This window comes from Gopherus evgoodei, chromosome 2 (assembly GCF_007399415.2).
Source record: "Gopherus evgoodei ecotype Sinaloan lineage chromosome 2, rGopEvg1_v1.p, whole genome shotgun sequence".
Taxonomy (NCBI): Eukaryota; Metazoa; Chordata; order Testudines; family Testudinidae; genus Gopherus; species Gopherus evgoodei.
The window spans coordinates 176,504,244-176,514,992 of record NC_044323.1 but is presented as its reverse complement, the minus strand read 5'-3'; the positions used below and the strand labels follow the sequence as shown (position 1 = coordinate 176,514,992).

Genomic DNA, 10,749 nt, shown 5'->3' with positions numbered 1-10,749 from the left:
TAGGGAATGGTTTTTTCTGAGAGAACTGAAGATGGCTTATATCTCTTATCCTGATATTTCTCTGCATTGTTAAAGCCAGAGAGGAGAGGATATTCAAGTCTCAAGCAAGAAATGGTAACTTTTTCTATGAGTTTTGGGCTTTACCTTTTGGGTGGACCTCAGAGGCAAAATACCAAAACAGAAAAAAGAACATAAAGGACTCTTTTTCATCTGACTTTATTGGGAAGCAGATGGCCATAATAGCATATTAGCAGAATCATTCACATGTCATTAAAAAGGATGTAAAAAACAAAAAAGCAAATCCAAAAAATTGAAGTGTGGAGTGCTGTTACTCCAGAGAACAGATATGACACAAGGATTGCTCAAATAGCAGGTGGAATACTTCTGTTCACATTCTTGGGTCTCTCTTTCATGGGTTTATTAAAAAGAGTCTACACAGAAAGTACAGGCTACAGTGAGGTTATGTTATAGCTTCTATAAAAGTATGTGGATGAATGCTGCAATCAGGATGTCTGAAGAGGCTTCCACATCATGTAGGCCTCTCCCCTACTTTCCGTATGTCTTCCTGAACATAAATAATTTGGTTTTCTTCACCGTTAATAAATGAGCTGGTATCTGCAGCTTTTTGTAACGTTACATTGTATTGATTGCAAATGTTAAGTGCATAATACTGAATGCATGTTGAGAGTTTAACTGTGGGGTGGGTGCCTTTCTGACCTTGATATTGTAATAGCCAATGTAAGATATTGGAAGCTTATTTTTTTTTACATGGCCCTGTGTTAGGTACTGAACTGTACTGAATTTGGAAGGGATAATGTGAGGTACTCCCTCCTCCCTACCAAAGACTGAGTGCAGTATAGTGGTTCCCAAGGCATCAATTTCTAAGAGTAAGACCTGGGCAGTGCCAGTGCTCTCTTCTCTTAATGCAGCAGCTGCAACTCCTCTCCTCTGGTATAATGTTGGCCTGCCTCTCATTTAGTTAAACCAAGGCTGCTCCAAATCTCATATCATGTCAGACTGAACAAAATTGAAATCTGGGACAATCTAAGTCTATCATTGTGTAAAATGAGCATGTGTAAAATGATACAGACATTCATTGCACCAAGTTCAGGTAGGAAAGGGTTCTGTGGTTAGAACTCCATGCCTAGTGTCAATCACAAAAGCCATCGCTCTAGCAGGCATGCCTGTGTTTGGGAACCACTGTGCTAAGTCCCCTCCTGCCTCCAGTAGCCCAGGAAAAAAGCTCTGATCTCCTCCTGCTAGACAGCTCATTGGGCGATGTCTGTTTCATTCAGTTCTGCAGTTAGTGGACTAGAAGGCTTTTGAACATTTAAAACTCTTGCTATTTTAAAGCAGCCATATATTTTAGAAACAAAAACAAATGGAGTACAGTGAATGTCATAAGATAAATTATCTCTTGGGGTTCTAGTGCCTTCCTAAAAGCAATAGATTATAAACAAGAATAGCACCTGAACCTCTGAGTGGAATTATTTCCTTCAATATCACTGTAGAATATAACTAGCTTTCTTAGCTACAAAGCTTGCACTATTTTGGTGACCTGCCCCTTTAAATGAACTGTTTCTGATCGCTTCTTTGCTTTATATGGGGAAAAATTATTTTTTTTTAATGGTAAAATCAGCACAAGCAATAGTGAGATGATCTTCATTATACAGCATCACTGAAACTGTGTACTCTCCCTGTGTGAAACAAAAGCAAAACATTAGATTAGCACACAAATAGTACAGAACTGCCTCTCTTCATAGAAGAGAGTCCCCTTTTTCATTAAAATTGTTATACCCCTCCTGAAAGCTCTTCCAGTCCAAATATGTTTCAATGGTGGTAAAAGGTGTGGCCCATTTTTCTTGCCAAATGCCCTTCTTCATAGATGTCAAATGTTGATAGCGTAGCAAATTCAAAATTAAAACATGGCAGTAAATGCTTCCATAGGGAAGCATTTGATATTTAAAAATTCCTTTCAGGTCCATGCAGCTTTTCTTGCTCTTTCTGAAACTACTGCACCTTGGCTTTTGTTATTAAGGCTTTTTCTTTACTTTGCAGCTGCTGTATAATCAGAGTGGAAGAAATGTTCTTTTGACTGGGATTCATCCCACTCTAATCTTATTGTTCAAATATTGCACTATTATAACTTCAGATGAATTTTCACAGATGTTAACATATTGATTGGGTATTTTTTAAAAAAGCATCATCTGTAGAAACACATGACACGGACACAGAACTTGCTGTATCTGAGTTCCAACAAAACAGGTGGTAACCATAACGCTTCCTTTGGGGACAATTTCACATCAGCACTCTGCACAATGTAAAAGAGAAACTATGCACAGTCCAAATGTGTTGACCTGGGCTTAGGGAACATCCTAATTTCATAGGTCAAAATATCTCTCTCCTCCTAACAGTCAGAAATATTGGGAAAGTCAGGTGGCTAAGCTCACTTAAGAGATTGAGAGGAGGACTTAACACAGAAATTTGTTTTAATTCTGGATTTTTGAGCCACATTTGATCTTCTCTGCAGAAACTGGGCAGGAAACCTGCCAGCAGTGTGGAGGCTTAGAGGATCAGTGCTGCCTTTGGCCTGAGCCCATAGAAACCTCTCTGAGTGTTAAGAGCTCTCTGGCTTTGAGGTGGTAGGTGTGTGCAGCTAGTAATTGACTGTTTTCCTGGGGATTCTCCTCTCTGTACCATGTGGATTTCTGCAACAGTAACTGGCCTCTTCCCCCTTGAACCTCTCTTTGGGGACAGTACAGTGTAGGTTCTGGAGGAGGCCCCATGACAATGGTTCCTAAGTATATAGCCTTGTTTGTACTGGACTCCATAGATGCTGACTCCGTGGGTGCTTTGGGGCTAGAGCACCCATGAGGAAAAATTGGTGGGTGCTCTGCACCACCAGCAGCTCCCCACACTGTCCCCCTTCCCCAACTCGCCTCCGCCTCTTCTCTGCCTCTGCCTCCTCCCCTAAGTGTGCTGCATACCCGCTTCTTCCCCCTAGCTCCCAGCACTTGCGCCGCCAAACAGCTGTTTTGCACGGCAAGCACTGGGAGGGAGGGCAGAGGACGGGGAATGCGGTGTGCTCAGGGAAGAGGCGGGGCTGGTCTGGGGTTTTGGGGAAGGGTCCAATGGGGCAGGGAGAGAGCAGAGTTGGGGTGGGGACTTTGGGGAAGGGGTTGGAATGGGAGCGGAGAAAGAGTGGAGTAGGGGCAGGGCCAGGGGCGAGGGGCGCCTCTCAGAGACAACTCATATCTGCGGTGAGTGGTAGTGAGGGGCAAAATTTTAAGGTTTGGGCACCCCTGAAATAGCTCGAGTCACTGCCCTCCTCCCTCTGAGGCAGATCCCTCCCCCTTACTCTTAGTCTCCCTGCCTGGAAAGCAGCAGCCCCGCCCTGTGGCTCCTAGCTGTTGCTCCTGGCTCTCCCCATGGGGCACAGCTCATGGGCTCCGCCACACCATGTGACCGAGTGGGGCCCGCAAACCTTGGCAAAAATCTGAGGAGACGTGTGACCCCACATTCCTTCTCCCCATGTGTCGCCTCTGGACTCTCTTGTGGTTGCTAATATTAGATCTATGTTTATAATAATCAGAGGCAGATTTTGCAACCCATATACATGTTGAGTAGTACCTTATTCCCCATGGGTCAGAGTGGAAGAATTGGTCCTTATTAGGTAATTGAGGTTGGTTTCCTGTTCTGTTATTTATAAATTTAGTAATTCTTCAGTGCTATATAGTCTTTTGCCTGGATATGGGGCTGTTGTGACCTGTCCCAATTGTTCTCAAATGACTGGATTTCTTTAAATTTTATTATAACTTTTTGATAATTTGGAAAATTGAATTCTTATAAATAAAAAAATCTGAGAAGAATGACTGTCTTTCTTATTTAGGTCTGGATTCCCTAACTCTCACAGGGCCAGATTCTTATAGAAGGTTTTCTTAGATAATCTCATTGTCCCATCTGACCTTAAAAATCTATGAAATATATATCCTTACTCACATTAAGTACCTTATTGTAGAAATGGGACTACTTATGGGCCAAGTTGCTTATCAGTATCTCATGGAATTATATTCTAGTCAACATGAGCAGAATGAAGCAGTAGTAGGTCTTTGACTGCTTAATGGGATTGTACACTTTAGTTTTGGTGGCCATGATTCTCCCCACCTGCAAGTTCTTAACCAATGGCCACTCTGATCTAGACCCATGTGCCCCCTTCCATTGGCCTCCTCAATTCTTTGGCAAATGATCGATGTCTTTGCCTGGCTGAGGACAGTGTTTAGTTGTGGCTGGACAGGTAGACAGACGCAAGGAGGCTTTCAGCATCTTTGGCACTGTGTGCCTGTCTGCTGAAATTCAAGCAGGAGATTGGTTCTGTATGGAGTATGCTACTTCCAAAGACATAATGGATAAGCAGGGAAGGAGAGGTGGTAAAATAGGCCAATGAGAGTAGAAGTGAAGGACTGATCGGAAGGAAAAGAGGGGAGAGAGAGGTTGTGTCCTCTAGTCTAAACTCCTTTCACCTCCTCTCCACTTCTTCCTTTCTCCATTTCTTCCCCTTCCCCACTACCCTTGACTCTCATCTTAAGACTTCAGCAAGTTTAAGCTCCTTGCAGCAACTACTGGTATAGAAAACATTGCTCCAGTGGTGCTAATGGGCCCTTGCAGAGGTGACCTTCCTCTTAGGAATCACCAGGAGGCGCTGCTTCCCCTGCTACCAATGCAAGAATCAGGGCAGGGCAGTGTATTAGAGGGACAAACTACAAACATGGGGAAAACCAACTGTGCTGAATGTCCCCAGCCTCCAGTACTAGAAGAGTGAATCTGTTACTGTACTAGGGACATTCTGGTAGGACAATGTGGTGGTTCTTAAGGACATAAGACTTGCCATACTGAGTCAGACCAATTATCCGTCTGTCACTGTATCCTGTCTCCAACAGTGGCCCATACCAGAGCTTCAGGTGAAGTGTACAGAACAGGGCAGTTGAGTCTTTCCCTCCTGGCTTCTGGCAGGCAGAGGTTTAGGGTCATCCCAAACATGGGGTTGCATCCCTGATCATCATGGCTAATAGCCATTGATGGACCTATCGTCCGTGAATTGACCTAATTCTTTTTTGAACCCAGTTACATTTTTGGCAATCACAACATCTCATGGCAATGAGCTCAACAGGTTAACAGTGCATTATGTGAAAAAGTACTTCCTCTTGTTTATATTAAACCGACTGACTATTAATTTCATACGATGATCCCACATTTGTGTATTGTGGGAAAGGGTAACTAACACTTCTCTATTCACTTTTTCCACACCATTCATGATTTAAGAGGTCTCTACCATATCCCCCTTTAGTCATTGCTTTTCTAAGCTGAACAAGCCTAATCTTTTTAGTCTTTCCATGTATGGAAGCCATTCCATATCCTTGATCATTTCTGTTGCACTTCGCTGAACATTTTTCAGTTCCACTGTATTCTTTTTGAGATTGGGCGACCAGAACTGGACAAAGTATTCAAGGTGTGGGGGCACCTGAATTTATAGAGTGGCATTATGATAGTTTCTGTCTTATTTTCTATCCCTGGTTGCTAACATTCTGTTAGCCTCTTTGACTGCTGCTGTTCACTGAGCTGAAGTTTTCAGAGAGCTATCCACAGTGACTTCAAGATGTCTTTCTAAACATCACTCTGATTATTAGCCATGGTGGCATTCTTTTAGTCCTCTTATTGTCTTTTCTGGTTGAGGGTAAACATTTAGTCTGAGCCTCTATTATGGTGTTTTTAAATAGTACCCCTGCTACTTACAGGCATTTAACCCTTGTGATAGCGCCTTTTAATTTCCATCTAACAAGTATCCCTATTTTTATGTAGTTCACCTTTTCAAAGTTAAATGTTACCGTAGTAGGTTTGGGGGGGGCTTTTATCCCCTCTATGAGAATGTTAAATGTAAGTACATTATGGTCACTATTACTGACTGATTCAGGCATAGTTACTTCTTGGCCCAGATTCTGGATTCCAGTTAGGACTTAATCAAGAATTGCTGCCCCCCCCCCTTGTGGGTTCCAGGACTAGCTGCTCCAAGAAGCAGTCACTGTTGGTGTCTAGAAATTTTGTCTCTGCATCATGCCCTGAGGTGACATTTACCCAGTCAATATGGGAATAGTTGAAATCACCCATTATTATTGCGCTTTTTGCTCTTAGGGTATGTCTACACTACGGGATTATTCTGATTTTACAGAAACCGATTTTTTAAAATGGATTGTATAAAGTCAAGTGCACGCGGCCACACTAAGCACATTAATTCGGTGATGTGCATCCATGTACCGAGGCTAGCGTCGACTTCCGAAGCGTTGCACTGTGGATAGCTATCCCATAGCTATCCCATAGTTCCCACAGTCTCTCCCACCCATTGGAATTCTGGGTTGAGATCACAATGCATGATGGAGCAAAAACAGTGTCGCAGGTGGTTCTGGGTAAATGTCGTCAATCAATCCTTCCTCCGTGAAAGCAACGGCAGACAATCATTTTGCGCCTTTTTTCTCTGGATTGCCCTGGCAGACGCCATAGCATGGTAACCATGGAGCCCGTTTAGCCTTTTTTCACTGTCACCGTATGTGTACTGGATGCTGCTGACAGACGTGGTACTGCAGCGCTACATAGCAGCATTCATTTGCCCTTGCAAGGTAACAGAGACGGTTACCAGCCCTATTGCACTGTCTGTAGCTTTGGAAATTGGTGATGACGGTTACCAGTCATATTGTACCGTCTGCTGCTGTCATTGGTGCTCCTGGCTGGCCTCGCTGAGGCCGGCCGGGGATGCATGGACAAAAATGGGAATGACTTTCCAGGTCATTCCCTTCTTTATGTTTTGTCTAAAAATAGAATCAGTCCTGCCTAGAATATAGGGCAAATCTACTAAAGAACCAGAGAGCACAGCCGCTCCGGGTCAGAACCCCAGAGATCCCGCAGAAATGATGAGTTGCATGCCATTCTAGGGACTGCCTCTGCAACAACCCCACCCATTGCTTCCCTCCTCCCACACCCCTCCTCGGCTACCGTGGCAGTTATCCCCCCATTTGTGTGATGAAGTAATAAAGAATGCAGGAATAAGAAACACTGACTTTTTAGTGAGATAAAATGAGGGGGAGGCAGCCTCCAGCTGCTTTGATATTCCAGGCAGGACATCTCCATTATTCATTAAAGAGTGTGGGGGAGAGGAGCACAGCCTCCCGCTGCTATGATAGTCCAGAATCTCCATTAGACATGAAAGGAGTGGGGGAGAGGAGCTCAGCCTACAGCTGCTATGATGAGGACAGTTACCAGCCCTATTGCACCATCTGCCAGGACTGAATCTCCAGGACACAAAGCTTAAAGAAGGGAATGACCGGGAGTCATTCCCATTTTTGCCCAGGCACCCCCGGCTGACCTCACTGAGGCCAGCCAGGAGCACTCACAGGATGATGACGAGGACGGCTATCAGTCATATTGTACCGTACCGTCTGCCACCGGGGAGGGGTGAGGAGAAGATGCTGCTGTTTAGCGCTGCAGCACCCCGTCTACCAGCAGCATGCAGTAGACATACGGTGACATTGAAAAGAGGCGAGAAATGATTTTTTTCCCTTTTCTTTTGGGGGGGGAGAGGTAAATTGACGACATATTCCCTGAACCACTGGTGACAATGTTTTTGACCCTTCAGGCATTGGGAGCTCAGCCAAGAATGCAAATACTTTTCGGAGACTGCAAGAACTGTGGAATAGCTCAAGTCCTCAGTCCCCCCTCCCTCCCTCCATGAGTGTCCATTTGATTCTTTGGCTTTCCATTACGCTTGTCACACAGTACTGTGTTGAGTCCCTGCTGTGGCCTCTGTCTATCATAGCCTGGAGATTTTTTCAAATGCTTTGACATTTCGTCTTCTGGAACGGAGCTCTGATGGAACAGATTTGTCTCCCCATATAGCGATCAGATCCATTATCTCCCATACAGTCCATACTGGAGCGCTTTTTGGATTTGGGACTGCATCGCCACCCGTGCTGATCAGCACGCCATGCTGGGCAAACAGGAAATGAAATTCAAAAGTTCACTGGGCTTTTCCTGTCTACCTGGCCAGTGCATCCGAGTTCAGATCGCTTTCCAGAGCAGTCACAATGGTGCTGTGGGATAGCTCCCGGAGGCCAATACCATCGAATTGCGGCCACACTAACCCTAATCCGACATGGCAATACCGATTTGAGCGCTATTCCCCTCGTCGGGGAGGAGTACAGAAATCGGTTTTAAGAGCCCTTTATAACTATATAAAGGGCTTCGTTGTGTGAACGGGTGCAGGGTTAATTCCGCTTAACGCTGCTAAATTTGGTATAAACGCGTCGTGTAGACAAGGCCTGAGTAAGGTAATTCTTAGATTTCAGGACATAACCACAGGGAACTTACTTGGGGGATTTCATGGATTCCCAGTGTGACAGGCCCTTCGTAGTAGATATGTTCTGAAAAACAAATGGATGATGATTGTGCAATGAACAAAGGAAACAAGCAGGTGGTAGTATGCACTGTTTTATAGCAATACTTTGAAACCCTCAGTGACAAGTGCTCTAGGGTTTAAAAAAGCTTTATGGACAACAACTCTCTGAGAGAAACGTAAAGGTATGGACCATCTTGCTAGTGTAGGAGAGACTATGCAGAGTCCCAGTGTCATCACTGCCCATTTGAGTAAAGTTGTGCAGGTGCTTCAATGTCTGCAGAATCCGGGCCTATAGCTCCTGTCTAGAATCTAGCAAAACTAAACAGAACAGGGTTTTGAAGTATTTTTTAAATTATGAGTCATTACTCGATGCAGCAGAGAAACCTCAGACTCTAAGGCTCTTGCTTCATGCACAGAAGTGAGCAACCATGGCAACAGCTCTTTGAAAAGGAAAATGCTTCCCATGGCACAGGTGAAGCAGCTGGAGAGTCCAGGCCATGAGCCAGCTGTAGTCTAGTGAATTGAATTTAGGGTCAGCAGCTAAAATATCCTGAATTCTAATCCCAGTGTTGATGTCGACATTTTGGGCCCCTTAGACAAGTCACTTGCCCTTTCTGCCTTCATTTCCTCTTTTATTAAAAAAAAAAAAAGTGGGGTTTGAGCATTTGCGGAAGCAGAGGTGTAGGTGGGAGCTGTCCTATTTGTAAAATGCTGGTGTGCACAGTGCAGTGCAGAAAGCAACCCCTTGCTGTAGAATCTCCTGTAATGGGCCATGTTTGAGAAAGAAAATGCAGCAAGTGAGACAGGGAGCTTGGAACCAGGATCAGACTGCCCAACAAGTCCTGGACAGCAGCAGAGGACAAAAGTGGAGGAAGTATGAACTCTGAATCCTTCTCTAACAGTTGGAGATAGAGACTTTTCACAGGTCACGTGAATCAATGGAGTCAGCCCTGGAGTATTTCAGAACTAGCAAGAGATTGAAAGTGAAATGATGGTGTCCTAGCTTTGCAAAACCTATGTTTGAAACTGAATTAGACAAGATCAGACAAAACACATGCTTCTGAATGTGTGGGGATGCTAGTATCTCCCTGGTGAAGGTAGATGCTAATTTTTCTACTACACCATAAGTCAACTTTGACCATCCCACCAGGGCTAGATTAAGGCAATCCTGGGCTGTAGATGTACTTCCCCCATTAGGAGACCCTGAGGTCCTGCCCATGCATTTGTGGCCACACTCTTGCTTGAGGTGGTAGCAGTAGGAGTTATTCCTAGGACTACTGTGTGCTGAGCAGAAACCATCACTAGTACTATTCTTTGGGGCATCTGGGGGAGCCGATCTGGAATTTAGTAGGAGATAGGAGCTGTGCACCCCTGAGTTCTATTCCTTTGTGAGCTGAGTGAATATCAGTCCCACTTCATAGATGGGGAAATGGACTCTTCTCCCCTGTACCAGTAGGTGGGCTTCAGCTACGGGGAATGAGAGCAGCTTTAATCTTCAGCTACTGGAGGCTCCCAGGAGATGTTCTGAATCAATAGGTCTACTGGGTTTTATGACCAAACCCCTAGCTGACCAGAACCACCCACTTTGGTGGCTGTGTTGTTTAAACCAGGTCCCTGAAACCAATGTGATTGCCTCTCCATGGACTTTACAAAGCTGGGGCTACAGCAGAAAGCAGTGTCTCCCAAGGCTGAATCCAACTGAATGCATGTCTTGCTTTTGGGATTCCAGTTTAACATAGTATTCTCGATACAGTATATCTTCCTAAACCCTTGCATTTACCTATCAGTGAGGGGCAAATCAGATAAATTAGTTGCAATAATTATAAATAAGACAAACACTTAGCTTTGTGCATTGAATGGAAAGTATTGCCTCTTTGGAACTTTCCTGTCTGAGTTCACATAGGTTATATAGTATGAACGACTGATCTTATTTATGGGATCAATTCACAAATCATGGGAAACTTTCCAGTCAAAAGGTTCCCCCATCTTCATATGTGCAGGATACTAATAAGTCACAGCATCTGTTAATGTCCCAAGAACATTGGCTGTTTTGCACTATCTTCCATGTTCAACCCTTCTCTTAAGGGCTAACATGACTGAAGAGGTTTTCTGCAGAACATCATAAAAAGGTCTCTAGATACTGCTGACTTCGGGCTTTCTTTTCTATTTTGTGGATTCTTTTCACTCTTACTTCCTAACAAAAGTAATTTACTCCTCCCTGCCATCAACAGGTCTCTTGCAATTTACAGTAGGAAGTGGAGCAGGTAAGAATTTCCTGAGAATTACTTCAAGTTACTTGTTCTTGTGAA

At 44.3% G+C, this 10,749-nt stretch overlaps 1 protein-coding gene across 1 annotated transcript in view; it reads right to left on the bottom strand.

The window, feature by feature from the left end:
* Positions 1–200: 200 nt before the first annotated feature.
* Positions 201–10,749, bottom strand: part of LY86 (lymphocyte antigen 86) — a 46,442-nt gene continuing 35,893 nt past the window's right edge. Inside the window, exons 4-5 of the mRNA XM_030552346.1 lie at positions 8,413–8,465; positions 201–1,697 (exon numbers count right to left, since the gene is read on the bottom strand). Coding sequence (XP_030408206.1) covers positions 1,614–1,697; positions 8,413–8,465 — 137 coding nt within the window. The 3' untranslated portion in view covers positions 201–1,613. The remainder of the gene's footprint in view (positions 1,698–8,412; positions 8,466–10,749) is intronic.